We start from the raw sequence: 12,999 nt of genomic DNA, 5'->3' as shown, positions 1-12,999 counted from the left end.
GCGGCTCACTGTGAACCCATATTACACAGGGATGTGATATATAGTGGCCAATGATCCTGTTATACTTGGAGTCCTATAAATATTATTCCATTCAGCTGGAGGTGACTTGCCAGTTTGCAGTCTTTCAACTGAAGGATGGATGCAGTGTCGTATTTTAAAGCAGGCCACATGTGAGCTGTTCACAGTGTGATTGTCAGAGTGCAGCTCAAATGAAATTGATAAAGGTCATGCATTAATTCAAAACTTGTCAAGCCCCCATCATCCACTCGAACAAGGGAGTTACAGCCAAAGTTGGGTTGCGCAAAGGACGAGTGTGGTCACATGGGCGGTTCTTTGTGTTGTGTGTGGCTCTCCGGCTCTACACAGGAGCATATATGAGATGTGGTCTGGCGGCATTCAGGAAAATTTGTGCAGGCCAGCCCCTCCCCCTCTCCTCGACTCATCTCCCCCATCCAACCTCAGAATTTATATTCTCCCTCGAGCAAAAGGAAGGACCATCTTGGCCTTTCATTTTCCAGTTCAGGGCTTTCCTTTTTTTGCAGATAAATGCTCTCCAATCCACCCTGACAGATGTCACATTGCATCACTTCCATTTTGATACATTGCCTCTGATCCTGCCACTTGCAATAAGGAGCCAGCACCAGGGACGCCCCTCCCTAGACAACGCTCTGACACGGGTGATTATTTTAAAGGTGCATCATTGGTGGTGCTGAGTGCTGAAACCATAACTGGGCGCCGTGTTCGTGTACACTCGCCACCGTGCCCACTCCAGGAATGTGGGTATCGGGTGGTGCCTGGGTCAGGAAATGACAACAAGGCGACATACTCAGTAGTCATCACAAGTTAGCCTGACACTGTGCAATACCTCTGGCAGCGACTTATGCCGCTCTCAACCACTTCACAGCAAGGCCCGCCAATCCTGTCTCTCCTCAGTCTCTCCACTGTGACTTCACAGGTCAGAGTTGGAGAAACAATCTGTACAAAGGGAAGGTTTTAGTGCTTCTGCTGCCAGCAGAGACACACTGCACAGTAGCATTAATCATACAAGGCCAGAGTACATCAGTAAACACAGTGTGTCAGGTCAAGGTAAAGATCAGATCCCACAGCATTTAACAGGACTCAATAGCATACAGGCTATCTATTGAAAAGTCAGCGTTATTCATGGCATGTCTCCCAGCCTTTGTTGCTTGCAGGAGAGACACGCCATTGTTCGCCACGCCAGTGCACACTGAAATATTTCTCTGGCTACGCAAAAAACACTGGATCAGCAGCAATTAGTAGAGTAAGAGAGAGATAAAGAGAGGAAGGGAGGGAGGCAGTTGAAAAAAAATGAGGGGGAAAAATGTAGAATCAGCGAGAGAAAAAGAAGAGCAGAAAAGAGAGAGTTGAGAGAGATGAATAGAGCGAGAGACCAAGGGAGACAGTAAGTAAAAGAGAGAGAGGGAGAGCATGATTTTCTAGCCAGTTCAGTACAGTGTGTAGGAAGTTGGAGCTGCCTGGAGCCCCTGGTGCTTTTAAAGGACCAAAGACTTGCTCATTGTCTTGGGTCTCTGTGCCTGAGTGTGTGTGTGTGTGTTTCTGTGTGAGAGTGTGTGTGTGTAACCTCTTCATTAGTCTTCCCATTGCTCTTTCCCTCCGGCCCCTGACCACTCACTTACCCCCAGCAGCTACAGTATATGTGCCCATATGGGACTAAACCCACTTATACTAGAGATTAAAATGATCAGTCTTGGAAAAGAGATAATACAATGTGACTCGAGTTCCACCGCTAAATAATGTAGACAGTTAGCAAGGCTCTGTGAACGTGTCTCTGTGTTTGTTTCTGTGGAAAAGGAGAGTTTTTCTTAAGTGACTCTCTGGTCCACCAACAATGATCCTGTATGTTCTCAAATTGCTTTCATAATTGAGGTCAAAGTTATAATTTAACCTTTTGCCTCTTTGTTTGTTCCAGAAGACAGGAAGTTGTTTGTCGGGATGCTGAACAAACAACAGACCGAAGAGGATGTTTACCGCCTCTTCGAACCCTACGGAGTCATTGAGGAGTGCACAGTCCTAAGAGGTCCTGACGGAAACAGCAAAGGTAGGAGCCATGATACAGTTGTCAGCATTATTTAGGTCACTGACAGAGAAGTGACAGTGTGTGTCAGTGTCCATGACAGCTGGGGTATGTAAAATATATGTGACACATGCATCAGATGTGGGTCAAGATGCATTTTCACGTTTTCACAAACAGTTTTAAAAGTACACTATTTGATGTGCTAGATGGCTGCAAGCAGTGACCAAAAGTTAAGACTAATATATCAAATACTGATGTCTGACTTTCAAGATTGGAAACTGAAACTCGTCAAGTGGGTAATTAGTTTATTTGACTTTTTTTGTAGAGAAATTGGTGTCATTTTTTGTTGAAGTAATACTCAAAATCCAAAAGTTTCAGAATCATGCCATATTATAACAAGAAATTTGTTTTTCTTTTTTTTTTTCTTTTTTTTGTTTTAAAGACAGACAGGAAGGTCTTGGATAGACAGAGGAATAATCTGAGATACAATCCAAAACACTGCACACTGAAGTCACAACCAAAACATCCCATGTTATCAGTAATTGTAATCCCATCAACTACGGCATTGATTCAAGAAATGCAAGTAGTTTCAAAATGCTGACTTTGCCATCACAAACTCTTTCTCAGCATATATCGTGTGTCTGTAAAAAAGAAAAAAAAGAACTCTCCTACATTACAAAGTCATGATTTCTGCTCTGTCACTATCCTTGAGTGTTAATCTGAAGCATTTTTTCCTATGGAGGTACTGCAGGCCCGTACTGTAACTCGGGTACTGTAGTGTTGCTATCTTGCAGGCTTTTTTTAAGACAGCCAAAAACTTTTGAAGACATCAGTTCCCTCTGACATGCAGCAAAGAGCAAAGAGACTAGTGGTTTTTCATGTCTCTAAAGTCTATTCCCCGTCCAGCGCTTATGGAAATTGTTGTGGAATTATATCTAAGGGGGTTTGAAGCCAGAGCGTTCTGACTGTGCAGTGGTTTGGAGGGGTAAAAGGGAAAGATGGATGTCAAAACAATTCAAGTGTCCCCACTGTGAGGATGGGGGCAGCCAAGGGAAGTTTCATTCCTCTTTGTGGCTCTGATATATTTTGTGCTCTTTCTAAGTCAAGTCTTTGCGTTGAAACACAGCCTCCAAACATTACTATTATATTCATCTTTGTCCGGTGTCTGTATTAGTTTCTGATGTTATTTTTATTTTTGCCTAAACACCCAAACAAATAAAATATCTCTGTTCTTCTCAGATCTGTTTTGCACTTGGCTTTCGCAAATACTTATTTGTGCAGAAATTAGTGCAACAGTACAAGTTTGATCACAAAATATTTTATGCTCCTTAGCTATTTCATATTCAACACTTTATTTATTTCAAAAAGTGCAGGCAGTGCATGACTTGCAAAGTACCAGTATGTCAGGAATTAAATGCCTAATTATAGGGACATATAGTTTGTACTACTGTAGCAAAGTCCTTGTACAGGTCATGCAGAGCTCTAGCTCTTTTCTATCCATATCTCAATAGGGGGCAGTGGTTTGACAGCTGAATGGGCATCTTGACTGGCTGGTGTCCACAGGGGTAAGCCCATTAAGAGGGGAAGAATGGCAGGGCGGCTGGGTCAAGCAGGATAGATGATAAGCGGAATAAAGTGTGAAAGATTAAATAAGAGTAGAAAAGAAACTCAAAATGAAATAAAATTAGGTGAAATAGGGCGTAATTATAAGAGGGCATGGCAGCTCAGTGGTAGTAGTACTGCTGCCTCACTGCAACAGACCCAGTCTCAGTCCTCGTATGCTTCTGTACAAAACGGCAATGGTGTTATCTCTGCACTGCCGTATAATCTAAATGTGTGTCCATTTGTTAGCTGTGTAATAGACTGGTCATGTGCCCCAATGGTCTCTTCCTTTCACCCAGTGCATCCAGGAAGACACCTGGATGAAGACAGATAAATATAATCAATATTCTAACATCAGCATTTACTGGTTATGTAATTGATAAAGTGATGATTTGGGGGGGTATGGGCATGTAGGGACACTATATTAGTCTTGAGAGATTGTTACAGTATGTTTATGATTTTATTTAAAGAAGTTTATAGCACAGCACTGAGTCTTTTTAAACAGGCAAAGTGTACAGCTTTGAATCAAATTGTGGTATATTTTTCAAGTTATAATATTATCCATATCCCAGTTCTGAAATGGGGGCCATACTCCAGTCTAATAATTGAATAATTAATGTGCAACAGCAATGTGCACTTTGTGAACCCACAAAAGCCATTTTCAACTTCAACCTCTGACAATATTCCTCAAAGACATTAGAGCTGAGAGTTTTGGTTCTGTGGTTTCTGGCATTTGTACTTCATATTCACGAATACTGATCAGAACATCCTGTTGTAGGAACAATAAAGTTTACGGAATTCTCAAATTGGGTTGTTTTCTATCTGAAAACATTATGAGATTAGTCAGATTAGCTAGTATTTAATATGCACAGACAGGCATGTGGTGCTAAATAGCATGCTTTTCTGCTTCATCAGTGCAGTGTTTAGCCTGCAGCTTCTGCCTGCTTGTCTGCCTGCCTAATACCCGGAGTGGGGCAGCCTGCTGTGCAATGAGAGCCTCTCACTGCACAGTGATTTCTGTGGTGTCAAATAGAATTCAACATCCTTTATTAATATACCGTAGGCTTTTAAACTCACTCAATTGAATATATTTACTGGATATATATATATATGCTGTGTGTGTGTGTGTGTGTGTGTGTGTGTGTGTGTGTGTCTACCTGCATGTGTGTGGTATGCATCTGTTCTCTCTTCCAGGTTGCGCCTTCGTCAAGTTCTCCACACATACTGAGGCTCAGTCTGCAATCAGTGCCCTCCACGGCAGCCAGACCATGCCAGTGAGTACAGCTCTATTCCTCCGATACACAAACACACATAGAGAAATAGCAACATACACACACCACGCAACATCCTTTGTATCCACAACACAAACAAGTCACAGCCCACCACTCACAATAGCTCACATAGTGCTATCCACCTCTCCTGATTGGAAATTTTGAACTTACCCCCAACTTCAGGGTTTTAATGAACTTATAGAAAGTGCAGTCATCTTCATAAATATCCCAAGTTTGTTTTGTTCTTTTTAAGTAAACAGATACAACCAGAAATAACCTTCTGTCTCTTTAATTAACATGCTACTTAAAAAAAAAAAAAAAAATCCAAATCTAATTTCCAGATAAAACTGTTTAGAATGATAATTGAATTTTGGGTGAGTCATCAATCAGTAGTTCTGCTTGCATAATCAGTGAATATAACTCCAGTGTGAGATTACATTTGCTCGTTATGTAAGCACAGCGTGTCCTCTGAATTCTCTCTGTATTGGATTTACTATGAGCGAAGGAGCTGTACTGCTCATTTGTATGTGTCTCATGTGTTGGCATGGTCGCTGTATACCTGATGGTGTCAAAATAAAAGCTACTTACTCTGCATTCCAAATCTGAATAGAGTTATTCTCCATGACATCGGGCGAGCGGACAAGGAGTCACGTCCCATATTACTCAGTTGCCTGAAGTATATCCTGCTTTTATCCTCATTTTTGTTTTGGGAACCCTCGCTTCAGAGAAGCAGGGACCCTGAACTCTCGCCCACCCTATCTCACAGGTGTTGTGTTTCACTGTATGATTTCATTATTAATGGTTGCCAATGTGTGGCTCAAGAGAGGAACGCAGAGAGAAGCGCTAGAAACCAGCTGTGCCATTTTGGCACAACCTCCAAGTCAATCTAAGTGCAAATGACTGGAGGTCAGGAGGAAACTCTGGATGTCCATTCTTCATAGATACCCTCCTTCTCTGTTGCTCCATCCCCCTATCTCTGCTAGCTCTCTGCCCTAGCTCGTCTCTTTTTGGCAGCCTCTCGGGATATTAGGCAATAGACTTGTTTACTCCACCTTTCACCACATTGGCTGCTGAATTATTCATCCAACTATAAGCAGGGGGCCAAAGGGAGGGGAGGAAGAGCTGGAGAGAGAGTGAGAGACGGAGGGAGAGGGGCGGGGGCAGAGGGAGAATGAGTGAATGGACAGGATTTATACCTCCTGCTCTGGTAAATTGATTATAGAAATCTGATCAGCATCTCATATCCTGTGGCTGCTGGAGGAGAGGGCACAGTGTGCCTGCCTAGCTGAGATTAGTGGACCACCGGTGGACCATTACGCCTCAGCAGGACACTGCTATTCAGAGCAAACTGTCCATCAGTGAAGCAAAGATCCTGGAAAAACCTTGGACCATACATCCTCTGTGTCTATTTGAGTTCATGTTTAATGCAGTTGAGTCACTGCTGCAAAAAGAAGTCATTGATTGAATGAATAAATAAATAATCTTTCGTTTACAACACATTGGGGTGGCATAAATAAAGAAGTAAATAAAGGAAGAAAGACCATTGACAGCAGCGATGCAGGATACATACTGAACTTGTAATCAATGGATGCCTTCACTGCGTCCAGTTTGCAACTGCTATAAGCAATCGCTGCATTCCTACTTCTCTAAGGCTAATAGAAACGATTAATTGTTCTTATGAACTAAGACAAAAGGCGCCAGCATATGTATATTTGCTGCCCCACCAAGGCTGTGGCTGATAAGCAGAGGCAGAGAGATAACTATGAATAAAGCCCAGCCAATAGCATCGCTAGCTGAAGTGCACCGAATAGTAACACAGCGACTAACTACAGCAGTTTGATAGATCTACTGCCAATCCCCCCAAAGCATGAACACTGGCTTCTTAGAGTTTATGAGTTCACACACACACACACACACATACATGAATACATGCTTGTGCATACATAAACATCTATAAACAGAAGCACTTTAAGGATAACACATTTGCATGAGCACTCACACATATACACACTTTCTATATCGCTCCTCTCACTGTTTCACTGTCACATGCTCGTACAGCCACGGGCTAGGGTCAAAGGCTCCCTGCCTGATCTTATTTTCCAGCTCAGAGGACTTGAGCTGAATACATTTGTGTTATTCATGTAGAGGGGGAGTGGGCTTTTTGTATGTATTGAATGTGCGAGTTGGGAATGAGAGAGAAAATCTGCATGGAGAGTGTGCACATATGTGGAGTCTATGTACATAAATGATGGTCAGTGCATGCAAAGGTATACTTAATGCATGCATACCATGAGTGGAAGCGCACATGCTTCCATGTATTCAACTGTACATTTGTGATGGATACCCAAATGATGAATAATCCACCAATAACTAACTACCACATAATGTCAGTGTATGAACAATGATACTAAGATAGTGTATGTGTGTGAATTATAGGAGTGCATCGGCAGGTCACATATAAGACCTTGACTGGATCTCCATCACACCCTAACCCATCATATTTCAAGCATGCAGACCTCCACCTCCCATACACGCCATCACCATCCCTCAGCCTCCTTCAGCTATTGCACATGCACACAGACACACAGACATACACACACACACACACACACAGCTACAGTTCAGGATATGAGTGGCTCAATTAAACATTTAAACGCTAGAGCTGTAAAGCAAATTGCTGGGATTCAGCAGGGCCGTGTAAGAAGTAAGTCCCGGGACAGAATTACACCGAGACGAGGGGGGATGCGGGTCAGGTCCACAGAGCCATGCTGATTTTTTTCACTCCATATCCGCATTAGCTCAGCCTGAGTTTGAGGATGTTTCAGCTGACACAGGGACTAGAGATAGAAACACTGGAGCAGGATGATGGAAGGATAAGAGCAGAACAAAGGAAAGAAAATGAGGTAAAGTTTGCATAGAAGAGAGAGCTTCATGATTGAGAGTAAAGAGGGTTTTTTTTTTTTTTTTTTTTTTAAAGCAGCCAAATGTGGTTCCCCAGCTGCTGGGTCTTCTTTATTACTTTAGAGTGAACATGCAACATGCAAGATGCAAGTGCCATGAGTGCCAGGATTTGACAAGAAGACACATTGTTTTAATGTACAGAGCAGCATGCTACTGCCTTAAACAGTGACAATATGAAAGAAGGGAAGGCAAAAAAGCAGCAGACATTGTGTAAAATGTGGTTAAACAACAAAAACAGTTATGATCTCATTGTGTAGTCAATGAGATGCAGAGTTTTAATGTCAGTATTTCACAAGGATGATAGATTGTTGTGTTTCTACTCATTAAATAATGTTCTGCCTTTATTTTTGTATATTTCTTTGAATTTACATTCCAATAACCAAATAGATTATACTCATCCGTTACTTTACTTGCCAAGCTTAAAGATGATGTGTCTTTATACAGTATGATTCCAGTGGGTAGTTGGGATGGAGAAATGGGTGGTAATGGCTTATTAGAATACAGTAATAAGCATTGCATAGCGTCATGTAAAGTACATGAATTATGGGATATAAACTGTAGTTCCTAACTGTATATGTAGCATCAATATTCATTTTTGCCACGTGTTATTGTGGGCACAATAAAGCAGTCACGGATGTTTGAATTCTCAAGGGAAATCTTTCTTGTACTGTATAAGATATGTGAAACTGACCATAGCCTCAAAATAAACAGATGAGCAGCACATGATACACACTCATGTTGCTGAGTGAGAAATTCTGGTCAAATTAATTTTTCACATTAAATCCTAACTTTTTGAACGCAAATTGTTTTTTAATCTATTGTACACAATGTGGATGGAATATGAGGTCATATGTTGTGGAGAGACGGGCAGCTTTAGTGGGAGCACATTCTGATTAAAAGAGGTGGTTTTTATTCTCTAGGCAGTGATGAAAAAATCATGTCTGTGTACGACAGACATGATTGAAATGGTAATTATCAGAAAGATGGGATGCTATTTCTTGATTTTTGTTTTTGAAGTAGCAGGGATGGACTGAATCATGGAGACTGAGACAAATTTGCCACCTGACACTTGAAACCAACACAGGACACAGGATTAACCTTCCTTCTAGTTTCACCCTAAACTAACACAAGCTGGCATATGATAGGTCTTTCTCAATCCGGGTTCCTTCTCTGTATTTGTGTTGTTGCAGACTTGTGAAACGTCACAGCGCAAGTGCTACTCCAAATCAAATCCGAATCTTGCTAAGTACAAACCAAATATCCGGAAGTGTTTCTCACTCTGCCCGTTTTATCGAGGAGCTGACTTGTGTGGAAAGTGAGAAAGTAACCATGAAGACTTTCTTTCTTTCTGAACTGTGGTCAGTTTAGAAAGAAAGCCTGTTTGGCATTTTTGGAGAGGTGAGACTGGGGTCATCTCGATGTGTGCCGCCATCCCGGGAGAACAGTCTTATCTCAGCAAGCCCATTGGCAATTCACCGCTGGCTGTGTTGTCTGTAGCGTTCTGATATATGATAAAATTTCTTTTGGAAGATGAAATTTTGTCTCAGAGTTGAAATATAATATTTGTTGCTGCCAGTTAGTCTGAGAAGATGAAGCTGAATACATAATAAATACATGATTTGTTGGACAGTTTAATAACAGTGCTGCCTCTGTGGACTCTCTGAGTTTCTTATAGGTACAGATACCACCACATTTCAATAAAAATAAATATATATAAATGAAAATGAACAGAGGCAGTGTTGGCTATATTTAGCTATATTTCATTAGATATTTATTCATACATTACAGATTGGATATCAAGTGTATCTTTTATGACACTGTTTGTGGACCTTTGAGTTTAGGTTATTTTGTCACTGTTCAGTGCTGAGCTGACCCGCTGATATTAGCAAGATATCACGGTCGATACCACTGCTGTTACAATTGCAAATAGTCCTCCCATCCCTGCGAGTCTGGACTTCTGAGGTGAACATGCTAAGTTTGAACTCGCAAGTACGGGAGTCTGAACTTGGCATGTATTGAGAATTCAGTATTGAGTAAGGCCTATATATGTATAAAATTAAAGAAGTAGCTTTATTCACGTGAGGGAGTGCAGCTTGGACACAAACCAACCCTCTTTGGCAAAGAGAGGGAACTGTAAAGAGGCAGACTTCCTTTATGTGGTTCTGAATCTCTGTCATTCCTATTTTATCCACCCTGTTTAACTCCCTTTCCTTCACTGGCTCTCTAGGTAGCCGGGAGCCGCTCAGCAGGGGGATTCTGCTCATACTTGGCAGCTTAAAAATTTAATGAGACTTTTACTTCACACTTCATCCTCCTCCCTTTATAGCAATGGAGATTTTGCTCACTGATATTCTGACAAGCCTAACTGGGAAAACCTGGGAGATAAACAAATGACAACGGATGCTTAGCCGACAAGCCATAAGATTCAGGTGCACTGAGGAGAACCAGTGGGAGGGCAAACTCACTGTATAGACCTTCTTGAAAAAAGCTTTGCAGAGTGTGGGACGTACATGCAAGACTATGACAGGGAATGGCAACAGGCTTTTATACAACCAGGCAGGTCAATTCACAGTAAACCATGTTTATATTACTCCAGTCTAGTTCTAGATGGAAAGAAGGTTGACTACAAAGTTCCAACTTAATATCCTCAGGTTATAAAAATCAACCTTCCTTAAAAAAATAAAGAAAGAGAGCAGGAACGCTGAAAGGGAGTTAAAATTTCCAACATGTACTAACACATCTCTTCTGTATTCTGGTCCTGCAATGCCCTGTCCTGGACTCTCCCAAAGTTAAACTGTATAATAAAGTTAATGATGCAGATAGTAAAAAGCTGGACAGACACAACAGACAAAGCCTAAACCTGCATCTGTGCCAAAGTTAACCTGGTGACTAAGTGCCCTCCTTATATACAGTAGTGTATGAGGTGATGCTGAAGAGAGTGAGTTACAGATAGCGTATCTCTTTTAGATTATGTTTTTCTCTCTCTTGTTTCTATCATATTTTAATTATTGCAAAATCAAACATGACTGTCAGTGACCAGGAAAAGTGTTGTTCCAATGTGGTGTATACAGTGCATACAGTAAGAATCAAAACAATTAGTAACTCAAATGGACAGAGTACAGATGTCAGCCATCTTCACAGTCTGACAATTAGTCTGTCAGCCAGTTAGCCAACCATCAACCATCATAGTCAGTCAATCACTCTCCTAACTAGACAATAAGCCGTTTAGTCAGTCAGCTGAAGTAACTGGCCATCCACCTACAATCCTTCAACCCTGTGATTCAACCACCGAGCAAGCCAGGGGGCGAGGGCTCGAGGGAATATTGAGAAAAGTTGTGGAGAGAAAGGAAGAGGATAAAATCTATATGCTACAGTCGAAAGGTCCAGTGCCTGTCTTTGAACATCACTAGACATCTCTGTAGATGCCTTTATTAGCAGACATCCTCAGTTCTCAGTCAGGGAAAAATACAAAGAAGGGGGAAAGAAAACCTATAATGCAATTTGTAAAAATCACCATTACATTTATCATTTATAAATGCTTTAATTCAGTCCAAGTCTTGCCAGGTTTCACCCAGATCCAAGCCAACAAAGAACCACCCCTTTAGACCTTTAAAACCCCCAACCCCCAACCTTCAGTCCCAGCACTTCACAAGTCACCGCTGTTATTGACAATCTTGCATCAATTTCAGGGGGCCTCTTATTGTGACTGACACACAACCTTTCTACACTGTCAGATCAGAGTAATATTTCGGCCTTTTATGTGGATCGATTGGCCAGTTTGGGGGCACAGAGGGGAGGAGAGGCGGAGCACACAAAAGGTCAACTGTAGCGCTAAATCATTTGAAGATTCTTAATGAAGGGTGTGTGGCAGACACACCTGCTGGTTTCATTATTGGGCTGCAGAAAGGAGGCAATAGCACTGATAGCCACAGCGAGAGGAAGAGGGAGGCTAAAACAGAAAGAGGACAGAATGAGGGAAATTGCCCAAAAAAACAACATTTTCTTTGAAGAGCGCTCTGACCAAGGTCAATAGGAACTACCGCCAATAGTAGCTCTGATTTCAAATCATTACATGTGACAGATCTTTTACCCTAACTGTGGGAAGGAGCACCAAGGTTACATATATGTACTGTACTGGATGGAGAAAGCTGGGGGGGGGGTATAAAGTATTTATGTTATGTAGGCTGCTTTACCCTGAGTAACTTTGTACATTTGTTGAACACTGATTGAAGGAATGGAGGGGTTCTGTCCCCACATCTGCCAACAGAGCTGTTTGCACAATAAGTTGAATGTTTGTATTATTTACATATCTCTGTTATGGTTCATGTTTTTGTTTGCCAGCCATAAAATAAAGGAGGAACGATGCTCTGCAATAATACAAATGTGTAATGATGTTGCATAAAGAATGCCAAAAAAAAAAATGACACGCAATTAGAGGAGCTGACTAGGTATTGATGTTAACAGCAGTTGTTGACACTAATGAACACAGCATACTAAGAGATCATAAATAATAACGAAGAACATTCCTCGTGCACTTTCTCAGCCTTTTGTGAGTGTCTGTCTCTAAATATGCAGGAAATCATAACAGTCACATATGCAAATTATTCCCTTATGTGGCTGGAAATCTTTTGGGGATAGAGGATGTACACAAGAATGTACAGAAGACTGTCTTCCTTCAGTTGACTGACTGCATAACTGATAGTGTAAAAGGTGCTTGCAGCAAAGCAGGGTTAACTGTCCATGCTGTCTTTCCTCTGATCTTCTGTTCCCTCTGCCGCCCGCAGGGTGCTTCCTCCAGCTTGGTGGTCAAGTTTGCCGACACAGACAAGGAGCGCACCATCAGACGTATGCAGCAGATGGTTGGGCAGTTTGGCATCTTCAACCCAGCCATCGCTCTTCCCTTCAGCACCTACAGCTCTTACGCACATGCGGTGAGTTGGAAAAGCCATAGACATAGACGCACAGCAGAATTTAAATAGATTAAGAGTCTGACCTGAGAATTTGTCCCATGGCATTATGTATATATCTACAGTACACATTTGAGAATGAAATTACAATGAGTGTAAGAAATCATCCCAAGGGTTTCTTAATCTTTACATTGAAATTTTA

At 41.6% G+C, this 12,999-nt stretch overlaps 1 protein-coding gene across 10 annotated transcripts in view; it reads left to right on the top strand.

Annotated features, from left to right (window-relative positions):
* Positions 1-12,999, top strand: part of celf5a (cugbp, Elav-like family member 5a) — a 179,705-nt gene that overhangs the window by 141,470 nt on the left and 25,236 nt on the right. For 7 of the 10 annotated variants that reach the window (XM_056377926.1, XM_056377925.1, XM_056377924.1 and 4 more), the window contains exons 4-6: positions 1,952-2,080; positions 4,853-4,932; positions 12,675-12,821. In XM_056377926.1, the coding sequence (XP_056233901.1) occupies positions 1,952-2,080; positions 4,853-4,932; positions 12,675-12,821 (356 nt within the window). The remainder of the gene's footprint in view (positions 1-1,951; positions 2,081-4,852; positions 4,933-12,674; positions 12,822-12,999) is intronic. The other 3 variants (XM_056377929.1, XM_056377927.1, XM_056377920.1) reach the window with 1 other exon arrangement.

Source organism: Seriola aureovittata, chromosome 6, assembly GCF_021018895.1.
Source record: "Seriola aureovittata isolate HTS-2021-v1 ecotype China chromosome 6, ASM2101889v1, whole genome shotgun sequence".
Taxonomy (NCBI): Eukaryota; Metazoa; Chordata; class Actinopteri; order Carangiformes; family Carangidae; genus Seriola; species Seriola aureovittata.
This window is presented reverse-complemented; position numbering and strand designations above follow the sequence as displayed.